The 13267-nt window shown below is 39.5% G+C and overlaps 1 protein-coding gene across 3 annotated transcripts in view; it reads left to right on the top strand.

Moving 5' to 3' along the window:
- OSBPL9 (oxysterol binding protein like 9) overlaps positions 1 to 13267 on the top strand; it is a 63818-nt gene that overhangs the window by 27950 nt on the left and 22601 nt on the right. For 2 of the 3 annotated variants that reach the window (XM_080406267.1, XM_080406266.1), the window contains exons 5-6: positions 8647 to 8742; positions 10510 to 10557. In XM_080406267.1, coding sequence (XP_080262393.1) covers positions 8647 to 8742; positions 10510 to 10557 — 144 coding nt within the window. Of the gene's footprint in view, positions 1 to 322; positions 415 to 8646; positions 8743 to 10509; positions 10558 to 13267 lie in introns of those variants that run through there. The other variant, XM_080406268.1, reaches the window with a different exon arrangement.

Here is a 13267-nt window from a genome sequence, read left to right as displayed (position 1 = left end):
TTATTTTGACAAGTTAAGAAGGGTCTCAGCGACTGCTCTGCGGGCTCTCGTCCCTCGCTGGCGGGACGCGCTCGCTGCGGCCTGGGCTGCTCCGGGCGGGAGCGCGCCCGCGGGGCCAAGCCTCCTGCTGCTGAGGCCAGCCGTGCCTGTGAGGGGGTGACCCCGGAGCCGCCACCGGGCTCCGCACAGCGGCTTTTTGTTGCCGTGACAGGACGCGCGGCGCTGAGGCCGCCAGCCTCCCCTCACAGCGGGGCCGCCATTTCCCGGCGGGAGGGGCGCGCCCCGCTCGCCCACCAATCGGCGGCCGCCTTATTCGTGATGCGGGCGGCGGGGCCCGGCCTTCCTTCCCCGCCCCTCTCCGCCCCGCCCCGCCGCTCCTCACGCCTCACCGCACGGCGCGGAGGGATGGCCGGTGTGAGTACGGGGGAGGGAAGCGGGGCGGGGGGCAGTGTTAGGGCTGCCGGGTGCCACCTCACCCCACCCCGGGGGGCAGATCCCCTCCCCGCGGCGCCTCCCTGACTGGAAGCAGCGCGCTGCCCCCTCCCCGCAGCGGCCGGGGGGGCTGGCCCCTGCCCCGCCCGGGCGGCCGCCGGCGGGGGTGGGGGGCGTTGGGCAGCCCCCGGGAGCGGGGCCTGGGGCGCGGGAGGGCCGCCGGGGTTCGGGGCGCTCCGGGGGACGCGTTCAGCCCGTTACGGGAGCCGCTTTCAGCCTCTTGTGTACAGACACGCCTGGGCGCCCATTAGTATTTAAAACAAAACGCCACTTCGCGCACATGAAGTCCTTTCCTTTTTATTTGGGCAATAAAGTCAAATGAGTTCTTCGGGAGGATTATTGGCTCAGCGGGCGTGGATGGGTGTTTGAGGGCTGTAGCAGATTATTTTCTGTAACGGTATTTTCTTAGGTTCTTAGTTCATGTCGTAGACAGAAACATGGTTATCTGGCACATAAAATCTTTATGCATCTGTTTTTGTCCAAAATATCTTTTCAGAGTCTTTTTTTCAGGTTTTCATGCTGCTTTCAATCTGCCCATTCAGGTGCCGGAGTGTTCCCGTTTGGAAAGACGGGCTTTGATTAAGTTTTCTCCCTAGTGTCAAGCACAGGTGTCCGTTAGACACGGGAAGGTGTACTGAAGCCTGGGTGGTCTGTGTGCTGTGTGAACCAAATCAGAAGGGATAAGGGATTAACGCCAGGTGGTGGAGAGGTGAAGTGATGTCTGGGTGTTCTCTAGTCTGATTAGTCTTGCTAATTTTGATTTTGCCTAAATGTTTTACCGTATTGTCCTTCAGTCCTTAAAATGGAAGTGGTGTTGAAACACTTAAAAAGAGTTAAACACGCTTTCCCCTGCCCTGCAACAAACCTAAACTTGCAAGAATGAGCTACAGGCAAGGAACTGAGGAACAACTGAGTCATAAATATACAGAATGAGTAAAGGGACAGTAGCTGTCCAGAGGGCTGACAGTTAGTAATGTTGTATCCAAGTGGAAAAAGAATAGGGAGGAAATGTTTCAGATACACTTGCAATCTAATTTCTCTGAATGTTGAAATTTTGAAACTGAAGTATTTTGTTCTACTTGCAGTGGTTTTATACGTTCTATGTTAAAGTTATTACTAAAAATACACATAGTTCTAGTGTAGCTTTGTTGAAAACTTGAACAGTAGATGGTGCGATAGTATTTTTTTTGTTAGTGGTTTTTTTTAATTCTGAACATCTTAATAGTTCAAGTGGGAGCCACAGAAATACATTTCTCCAATCTTCACCTATTTAAGCTTCTCAGACAGCCACACTGATGGTACCTGCCTTCTCCAGAAGATACAAACCGGAAACAGCTTCTCTTTCAAGATTTTTAAACTTTAAGGGGTGGTTTTTCAGAGGGTTTTATTGGAAGTACCTTTCTGAATCCACCAGTGTTTTCCCACTTGCCCCTCCCAAGATGTATTGTTGTGGCATTACCAAGTCAGTGGCTTTGCAGTGGCCTCATGTCAGTTGTCTCATGCCTGCAAGAGATAAAGGGAAGGGTGTGTATGGGGTGAAGGTATATGGTGACTTAGATTTCTTGTTTGTCTGGGCAGAGATAGGAGGGTGATAAGTAATCTCAAATTTTCTTTTGTTCCTCAGCAGGATCTTACGTCAACCAGCAATCCCATTCAGACAGGAAGTGCTCCTGGTATTCTTGTTTAGTGTAAATGTCCTGCTTTCCTCCTCTGTCTTAGGTGGCATCTTAGTGCTACATTTACTTTTTGGCTCTGAAATGTGAAAACCCCTTGAAGATAATTAATGTCTTTTAGAACCACCATAACTTTCTTCTTTGATCTGAAAAAGTGCATGATCACTGTTAAAATATGAATCTACTGTAAAAACACCAGTAACTATACTCTTCTCATGCCTTACAGGAGTTCAGTAAAACACTGACTGAATTTTAAAATTTGAAATGGCTGAATGTGTGCCTGTATTCTGGTAGTGTTTAGGATCCCATCTGTAGGAGTCATGCTCACCCTGAGCCAGAGGGATGGGCTTTGCTTTTTGTTTTTTTTTTGCCTCCCCCCCTCCTGTTAGCTAAAGCTTTCACACTCATTCTTTCCTTAAATCCAGTGTCTTGATATGTACTTTCCCTTCCTGTTGCTCTAGTGCTGCTAGAGCACCTTGGTAGGTGTCTTAGAGTGGCAACTAGAGAGGCTGTTGAGGATTGCATAAAAGACAACTATCAACTTGATTTAAAAAATAAAAATGCCAAGCTGAAACTTGCATATTCTACAAATCAGATGTCTTTTATGCTTCTTGAGTAGATAGGACAGTGATAATCCACATAAGAGTCTTTAAATACTTGCAGGCTACAGAGGTTTTTCTGCCCAAACTTAGGAAAAACCTTAAGGTGATGCCCCAAACTATTTCAGCCTCTAAGTGGACCCAGTGTGGAGACAAAGGAACTGAAATTGCTGTCAATGCAAAGGTGGGCTGTTTCTTACCACATAAAAGTGAAAGGAATTAAAATAAAATATGAATGGCTCTGTAGCTTGAAACCTCCATAATTTAAACAAGATGTTTGCTTCATAATTAGGTAATAGAAGGGTAAGAAAACTGTATTTTAAGAAGCGTATCTGGGATGGTTGCTGTGAAGAATGACAATGGTGGCTTAAATATTGAAGAGTTATACCATGGCTTCACCAATAGAGTTGATACTGCTGCCTGAAGCAGTCCTGTCTTGCTTCTCCTAGGAAAAGGGAATAGGCAGTGCAGCAAGAATAGCTGAACTTGGAACCAGATTTGGAACTGGCCCAGATTAAAACTACTTTTCCTGCTGCCCTCCTTTTCCGAGTTTAGTTTTAACCTGGATTAGTTTCCACATTGAGCTGATTTTATGGCAAGGTAAATGTTTATGCTGACTCGAAAGAGCAGAGTAAGGGTGACAATAAACAGGGGAACTGATTTGTTTCTTTTTCACTTACGCTGGTGTAAAGTGTGGAACCATGTTGCTAGTAGTGGTTCGTTTGGTGTCATGTTAACCAGCATTTTTGATAACATTTCTAAAGGTGCAAGCAAAGTTTCATTCTATCTCTTATTCTTGTATGTTTCTCTTGATTATATTATATTGTTACTCGCTGGCTTTCCAACGCTGCATAAAACTAAGAACACATTCTTTTTGATTAAGACTATATCAATATGGATGTGTTTCAAGTGCTGGTGGAAGGGCATGGAGTTAACAGGTGTGCTGTCCTTTTTCAGAGTCTGCTAGCAAATTATGATAATGAACAAGCACATTGACATAAAAAAATTACATAGGTAAAGGAATGGGACTCCAGGATATACTTAGTATTTGTGAGGTTTCAGAATTCTAACATATGTTTTGACAGGATTTTACATCAGTATGTAAATACTTATGTATTTTTTAACTCCTCCTATTTTCCTAGAAGTTCTATAGCTACATGGTCTTTGCTAAGTATTTTGTGCTGTGCAAAGCAAAATTACTTTTTTTATAAAATCATTTTTTTAATTATATTTTTTAAGGAACTGCAATATTCTGACTGTCTGGAAGGCTTGTATGCCTTCCAGAACTCATACATCTGTTTTTAAACTCATTTTGAGACATTTACATTCTAAGCTTTAAATATTGCTTAAAAGTCTAGCAGACAAAAAAAAATATACATCTTTGCCACAAATAAAAAGATAAGAAAGTGTCATTGTTTAGTGTCTTACTAGTTGATTTGGCATTTTTCTTCAGTTTTCTGTGTGGTGGTTCTTATAGGCATTGTCCCACTCTAAAAAATCAAATATGCTGTAGGCAGGGGATATGTTTCTGTTGAGGTATTGCGTATGGAGGGAAAGCGTTCTTATTCACTGCTTTAATTACCACAAGGTGCGTTTTTTTTGTTGTTGGATTTGGAATCCTAATGAGATGAAGAATATAGCATAAGTATCTTCAAAAAGGTAAGAAAGTCTGGTCTATGCAGCTTTCTCTTTTCCTTCACCAGTAAAGCTAATCGACAAGGACAGCTCATCAAGTCTTTGCTGTTGCCTCTATCTATTTCTTTGTTTCCGTGCCTTTGTTACTGTTCTTTTTCCACAGAGGTTATTACTGTAATGCTTTTTTTTGAGAAATAAGTTTGAATTTTTGAATTTTTCTGGTATGGCTCTTCTAAGGATGATGCAGTCTTTTTGTCCCATCCTAGTTTGAAAGAACTGGTTTAAATTAGGCTGAAATTACTTCTTAGTGTGGACAAGTTTTGCATATAAATGCATTAGTGATGTGCATGAGTTCTCATTTGGAGGACAAGGAAACAACACATAAACTCCCTTAGTGCTAGCAGTTCTGTAATGGAGATAAGGCTCCTAATATATTTTTTTAACTGGTTTATATGTTGTTGTTGCCCTTCTGTTCACCCCTTCCAAAAAAAGGGTTGTATCTGAAAAGAATAATTTTGCAGGATTCCTAGCATAAGAGTTCTTTACTCAACCCCAGACCAGCATATAAACAGTTTCCCAGGATAACCATCCTGTCTACTGGCTCCAAGTTACTGGATATCATGCAGATCACACTGGGAGACTGCTAATTGGGTAGGTCAGTGGACCCTGTTTTCTCCTTTCTACCTACAAACACTAGGATTGGCATGTGCCCTGTAGAGTCTAGCCTTTAAACCTTTGGTAGATTCTGAAGGGGACATCCCAGTAGTTGTGGGAGGTGACAAGAGATGAGGGAAAGAACGCTATGTTGCCCTTTTCTCTTTCTCTAGAGTTGTTGATAGAGGTTTCTTTGTGTGGAGGAGTCAGATAACAAATGTATTGTTTTGGGAAGTGGTGGACAGACTAGAAGTTATATAAATTACTTGCTTCTGCAGCTATTTCATCTGGTAGTATAACTGCTAGTTCCTTAAAACCTGCATGAACACGGAGTAGTCATTACTTGAAGGAAATAGTTTACTTACTGGTAGATCTATTTACTCAGTGGAAAAACAGGTTATGTTACTCTGGATTGGTGCTGACAGTAAGAAATAGTGGATTACTGAAGATCTAAAATAGTCTGGATTCCTAGTCTTTTTTGTAATTTGAAGATACATATTTTCAGATTCACAGCATAATTTCAGCTGGAGAAGACCTCTGGAAGTCACCTGGTCCCAACCCCTTCTCACTGTGAGACCAACTTCTACGTTAGATCAGGTTGTCTAGAGTGAAATCTAGTTGAGTTTTGAACTCTGCCATCCAAGGGTGGAGGTATCTACAGGCAACCTGTCAGTTTATGAAGGCGTGAGCAGCATATCATACAAGTTTCTCATGGAAACCTGCTTGCTAGTTGAGATGTGCAGTTTACTAACTTAAATGTTTAACAAACTGTTAAATGCCATTCTATTGACTCTGCTCACCTGTTTCTTTTGAAGCTTCTGCTAAGTGGCAGGGGAGGGAAGAAAGAGATGGGGTCCCCTTTTTTCTCCTACTGTGTGTTTGAGTGACCAGATAATTTATTAATAAGGATTTGTTACACAAATCTGCACTTTTTATATCTGGTCTTTCTAAATTACTGCTGGGTTTGAAATATTGATTGATTTTGTTGCTGTTTATACAGTGTTTTTTTCTGTGCTAATTCTAGTCTTGGTATTTTTAACTTTCCATTATCTTTTGAGTTTCAATCTGAAACTTATATGAGCATTTACAGTCCTTAACGTAATCTCATATAACACAGGCTAGTAAATTTGCTCAGTAGGTTATTAAATTGTCTTTATACAAACCAGGAGCAATCTGGTGAAGTGCTACAGCCTTAAGTACCTGTGCTTTCCAAAATTATTTTCATGTTTCAACTCTGTGCTATGTCAGCTTGACACTATACTTAGTCTTACGGTTTTCTCTTTACATGGATTGAAGTTTTAACTTTCTAATAAAACTTCTTAGGCCACAGTTCTCACTCTGTGTTTGTTGTGCATGTCTGCTCAGTTGTAACACTACATGTTTTAATCAGCTTTTCCTTTAGTGCTAAGAGGCTGAAATTTAAAAATGGCATTTTATCTTTAGCTCATCACTAAAAATACCAGTGTTACATATTAGTAGTCATAGACTGATGACTGAAATAAAAATCAGCATTTTGATGCAGCATACAGATAACTTGCACCATAAACTATATTTCTGTGTGTGGTATCTTCAGCAGAAATTTTATGTATAGTTCATGCAGTTTTGGTATATGAAACCTGACCTCCAGAATTTTTTAACTGAGCACACTAGACCATTTGCTGAAACAAATGTGTTGGCTGCTAGCTGTACAGAGAATTCTGTTTTCAACAAGGAAATATAATATTAATTTCATACAGTTTTGGTGTAATTTGAACTTGAGTAGTTTGAGGGACTGTCAAAAGTTTCTTGGTTGAGAGGATTCCGCTTTCTGCCTATTAGTTTCTTTTTGGTAACTTGTTACGCTGGGTGTTCTTTGTTCTTTTGGTAACTTCTTGGCATAGTCAAAATGGTTGCTTGCTTCCCTTCTCCCTCCTCCTTGTTTCAAAACACTGTTTCTAAATTTGTGCAGTGTGGACTGGCTAATACAGGGTGAAGTATCTTTTTTTTATGTTGGTTTACCAACTAATCTGTATGGATAGATTTACTCAATAGAAGTTGTCAAAATCTGGGTGTTAGTCTGTAGCACAGTTTAAGATTTGGCAAATGAATAAAGAATAGTGTTGTCTACAGTCAGTAGATGGCTGTATGTTTTTTGGTGTGCGTGATACTGTGCACACAGCTTGACAGACATAAGAGCAAGTCATTCCTCTACTGCACACAAACCTTCATGCCTCTGAAGAGCCATCAGTAAAGCTCTTAATATGATGGCCCATTATACAAAAATAAAATAAACTTCCCTGCATTTACAGAGCACACAATGTCAAAGAAAACATTATGCTAATATGGAATCTTGCAAATATATGGATTGCCTGTCTTCTCCCATACAAAATGTTTTTTAATCACTAGCTAATTTTTACACATTCAGACTCTTGAGATTCTTAGCAGCCAAAACAGCACAGTTGATAGTTTCCTAAGAGTTTGAAGTGAAGATGCCATACTTTAGATCAGTGTAATTACAGTTAAAAGTATTTAGGCTAGTAGAAAAGTATTGTCACTTCTGTGATGTTCTCAGGATTATGTTTCTGTTACAACTGATGTTTGCTCCTTTATCCTTAATGGGTTTTTTTCTTCCTATATGTTTAACTTGCATTGTGCAATTTTTATTTTTTCTAAGCAGGGAGTGCCTCAATATTTGTTTTGCAGTTCCCTTTGCTTTCAAGGTGTTATGTAAAAAAACCTTAAATGTGTTTACATAGCATATGTGTGTGAAGTCAGAAGTAATCAATTTCAAGAATCCTGTCTTTTCTTTCCTGTAGTTAAAGATGTGGTAACCCAGTGGGAGTTTGTTCAGGTCTTTAAATACATGATTTATCAGTTTAAAGGTTGGGATTATGTTACATGCAGAAGTGTGCTTTGAGCCTTACATTATTAAGAGAAACAAATTTGCAAGAGAGAAAACGCAAAAGTAATCATTCTTGCAGCACTGGTACTTTGTCCTTGTTGGCATATGTGCAACGAAACATAAGAAATGAAGTACAGTGAGAAGAATATATATCATTAAAACTGTAGAGGATCTAGGGCAACCAGGAATAATAATTTTGAATTTTTTAGCTCAAAGGTAGGCCTATATTTAAGAAGAGATTTAGCACTCGTTAGTTCAGTTCTTTGCTAAGAAGCTGTGATTTCAGCTGTCCTTGTCTGAAGTGTGAAGAGTGCAGTCATGTGGTTGGGTGTGGGTTTGTTGTCTTTAACTGAAATGCTAGAATATGGAAATAGGGATAGTCTTGAGGAAAAACTTTAATTCTGTTTTATATTTCCCAAAGAAACTTTAATTAGTGTAATTTAAGGGGATTTGTTCAATCGTAAGTAATGAAATACTCTGGTGTGTGATGATTATACCCCCACTGACAATAAGTGGCAATTTACTGTTACTGATTTAGCCGTAAATAGAAGACAAATGTGTTCAGCTGTGTGCTTGTGTTTGCATATGGCAGGATGAGAGGCAAGGCAACATTTTATCAGTCAGTTGGCAGGCAAAACCATATTTTTGTTATCCTTTCTCTTCCTCCTCTTAAATGCTAATTATATATATTTTTTAATTTATTTATATATAGGGTGTGGATTCAGGATTTGTTCCCAGCGTTCATGATTTTGACAAGAAACTTACTGAGGCTGATGCTTACTTACAGATCTTGATAGACCAACTGAAGGTATGGTAACTAGCTGGTGTATTTAGTGTGTTGGGAGTCTGCTTGTCAGTGTGGAATTCAAGGTCTGATTGAACAAAAGCTCAGCGGAGGGAGGGAGTCATGTTTGATGCTTGGCACGTTCTGGTAAATGTGGGATGCAGGGAGAACTCATCTGGCTGAGCTGACTGTGAACTGGAGAAACCATACCGTTTTTTATATATGTAGTCTGATGATTGAATATATTTTTTTTTCTCCCTAGCTTAGGATGTTTTGTAAGTTCTAACTACTTCTGAAATAAAGAGATTTTTTACTAGAGGTTTAAAAATTAGAAGTTACAAGCTCAGGGCTGAAATAAGCTGAAAATGGCTCTTTCTTAGAATGGATTGTGGGACTGTTAAAATAGAATTAGAAAATTAGAGTAACTCAAAACAGATTTCATAGAATGGTTTACAATGGCTAAAGCATTCTTTTGTATTTATAGTTTCATGGAAGTGACAGATTATTTAAGTTTAATTTTAAAACATAATTAAATCATTGTATTGCTCATAGCATTTTAGAATTTATCTTGAGAAAATTTTGTCAACTAATTGAAACTATCCACAACTGTAGTTACGTGACTGTTGCAGTTGCAATAGACACTCTGCACTTTGTCCTTGAATGAAAACATTCTGTAGAAATCTTGTACAAACGTGGTTCTTTTACACTTTGTATGTGTATTTTAAGAGTAGGTGGGAAGGTGAGGAACGATAGAGTTGTATTTCTCAGTACTCGCCTTATTGAGAAAAACAGTTTTTGCTGCTGGTTAGGACACTTTTTTCCCATGACTCAGCATGTTAAAATTGCTGTTAAGATGGCTTCAGTTCTGCTGGTTTGGATTTTTTTTTTTCCCCTGATACAATGGGCAAGTACTGCATGTGGGATGGGATATTCAGCAAAAATTCAGTTGCAGGGGAGGGTAGAGAGGGGGAAGAGCATACCAACAAAAATGGAGGTAGGCAAAAGAGATGCAAACAAAATTCAAAGCTGAGCTGCAAAGGCTTGATCAGGAGTTACCTTTGTCTCCTGCTCTGGACCAATCTAGCACACATCACTAAAGGAAAGTATTTAAATCTTTACACCTTCTAACTGTTATTTCAGGCCAGCTTGGGGGGGGAGAGGGTATAGGAATTAATTAATAATGAAAGAAAAGTGAATTTTAGGAGGGACAGTAAGAATTTGCTTCAGTTTGCTTAGCTGCATCTCATAGTCCACTTTTAAGAACATAAATAGAACTTAATGCTGGGAAATCACTGTGTATCTTCCAAAAAAATGTGCTTACAAATCTTGTGTGATTTGAATCAGGTACCTGAATAACAAGGTACCTTGATGGGTCGATAAAGGTTGAGGCCGGTAAGCATATAGGTAAGCACTCTATATGCCCCAAAGGTCTTTGCTGGAATAAAAGAAAGGCAGTTAAAGTTCTGTTGAGTGTCACTTTTATTACTTAACCTCACGGGTTTTGTTCCGACCATGGTAAAGTCATGCCAGGCTGAACTGTGGAGCTAGTCAGGATCTGAGATTGGGTCTCTTGCAGGATGGGATAATGTGGGGGAGATTAGTTACAAATTTGTTATATCACAAATGCTGTAAAGAAATATTGGGCAAAACCAGCTTTGGGTCATAATACCAGCATTGTGTAACTGAAGTACTTACTAAATGCTTTTGGTTTTAAAATTTTGGTGTTTCTGGCTGATTTTATATGAAAAAATAACACTTTGCAGTATTTTCACAAGTATCTCTTTCTTTTAGCTCTTTGATGAAAAACTCCAGAACTGCAAAGATGATGAACAGAGAAAAGCAAGTACATTTTGTCTTAAATATTGTTTATTTTGCCTAATCAGATGGATTTTGTGCATCAATTTTCTGTAGTCTATAGGAATCTAAAGTACAGTTCAAATTCATCAAGTTGTCAAAACCAGTTAAAGCAGTTTGAATAGTAACATCATTTGTGTTGTGAATAGGTTGCAAACAAGAATTTTTAGTAATACTGGGTGTAATAACATTAAAAAAGGTTTCAGTATGTAGGAAATTATTACTCCTCTGTTACCCAACTATCAAAAGCATTTTTAACTTAAATGTGCTTTTTAAAAATCTTTAACAAAGATGAATGTTTAATGTTTGTAGGAGTCACAAAGCTATTCTGAAGGTAAAAAAAATACTAAGAATCACGTACTTCACATAGTCGGTCTTCATCTTGTGTAGTTCTGTGACTAGCGTACCACATGTTGGATGTCTGAGAATACCATAATTCATTCACCTTCGGTCAGGATGCCAAAAATGTAACTTGCTATGTGGGGAGGGCTACTTATTTAGTGAGGCTCTAATTCACTTAAGTGTTGCGTATTTTTTTTTTTGGCATCCCCTCCTATTCCATTTCAAATTCAAGTTTGTATGTCAGAGTTCAATCGCTTTGTTCAAGACAGGCTAGCACAGACCCTTTGGTGGTGTGGGTTTGGCTTAAGTACCATGCTGGTTTTGTACGTTAATTTGTGTGGTATGGAGGAGGGATTTATCAATTCCTTATGAGGGGTTTATTGCTGAGGAGTTGCTTTTGTTTTCAGCAAATACACTAATTTCAGTATCATAAAGTAGTGGTGTATTTCATCATAGTTCCCTCCCCCATCACACTTGTGAAAAATGAGCTGACCTCTTGGTGTTCAGTTTCAGTTTTGAAAAGTTTCATTCTTTCTGTGGTTCGTTTACTTTGTTACAATGGTTGTGACCTTTCATGTGTCATCCACCTTGTTTGATATGTTACGTGGCATCTTAGGAACTTCACAAGTGATAAGTCTCTCTGGAGTTCTTTTGCATATACAGGCTTTTAAAGTAACTTTGGAGTACAAATGTTCTCTGTGTAAGCATGTTTAATCTGTAGGCAGCTGACCAAGAGAGCAAGATCTAATGATTTTGTATTTCTCCATCGGTATGTCTTACTGGGAAGAGTTCTCCTTCAATTTTGACCTCCCTCCAGATGCTACTTTGCAGATCAGGCAGTACTTTCTTTTTTCCTGTGACAGTGCTTCTAATCCCTGGAGACTTTCCGCATGTTGTGCTGATTTTTCTTTATCTCTGCAAGGTATCTATGGAACAGGCAGATTGACTTTACAGAGAAAGCAGGAGGCTTGTTTAGAAGAGCTCAGCTTCCTCTGGTTTTAAATCTTGATGAGGGTTGCTATTACTGTAGATTCCATTTATTCTCTCTTAAAAATGAAAAGACTTGGCAAAGCACTTTTTTGATTCTGTCTCTTCCTGTACTAAAGCAGCTAAGAGTTTTTTTTGACACTGCATTTAGCGGTTTTCCTATTTGTTTATGAAGGTATGGTTCAGCTATCAGACTGAGCTGAGTGTAACCTGCAGCATACTTCCATCCAACCCACGGTTTTTCCCTCTGAGGAAACAAGATTTGGTAATTTGAGTGGTGTGTGTTTCCCAGCTAGCTGAGTGCTGTTTTCTTTAACTGTTTATGGTTTTTAAAACATGAGCTATTATTTGTGCAAGTGTAGAGAGCATTGGACGAGCTGGTTTTTAGTTACAGAATACTTGGGTTTTGGAGATAATGGTGTAGGGTATTGGTGTGCCGAGATGCTTCAAGATCTCTTGGATACCTTCTTTGAGACTGCTAATCTGTTGAACTTGGAAGAAGACAGTGCAGATGTAGATGATTTATTTTGAAGGCTGAGAAACACTATGATTATCATTAATTCTCTGTGTTATATTAATACTCCTGGCAGAAGTACAGTGAACATTGTATTGTGGCATTGTACTGTCTTGCAAATGCTATAGCAGTGCTGCTGGTTTTGCTGAATCTACTGATGGAGTCCAGTATTTATATCCAATTACGTAGGAAGTAAAGGAAGGTGTGTGATCTGAGGGTACTGCTGTTTCAAGGTGAAGTCAAGATGGGACCTTGCTTTCGTAAAGTGTTAGCAGTGTTACTGGTGAGAACTCAAGCTTTTCTGTTTGTTTTGTGAAACTTGACCCCACATATCGGGGAGAATAAAACTAAGCATTCAAAAACATCAGAACAGCAGAGATGTGTATATATGGCAGGCTAGATCAAAGCTGACATTACTTAACAAGATTTTGGAGGGAAGTGTATCCTGCTTATGCTGTTTGGTTCACCACCAAGTGCTTTTTTGTGAAGTAAACCCAAGACTGAGCACACAGATTCAGGTCGCACCTTACCAATTGTGACTACAAGTCAGCTACTCCCATGTGCTTCTGCTGCCTGTCTCTGTGGGATGAGCTGATTCCTCTGTAGTCACATGATTGTTGAATGAGACAAAAAACATGTTCAATGAAACAAAATTAGCTTACTATTGGATCACCAGTGGCTTTGTAAAAAATCAGATGTCAAGGAGGTGCAACAAGCAGCAAGTAGATGGAGTAGTTTCAGTAGCAGCTTGCAGTTTGATTAGATTAGATGTAGCACGTGACTGCATTCTGCAAATGTAAGTCTACAGGAAATTGATACTTCATTTGAAAATATGTGTATTCATTACCTAAA

This window comes from Falco punctatus (assembly GCF_963210335.1).
Source record: "Falco punctatus genome assembly, chromosome: 11".
Taxonomy (NCBI): domain Eukaryota; kingdom Metazoa; phylum Chordata; class Aves; order Falconiformes; family Falconidae; genus Falco; species Falco punctatus.
Note: the sequence above shows the minus strand (reverse complement) of the source record. Positions and strands in the feature narration are given on the sequence as shown.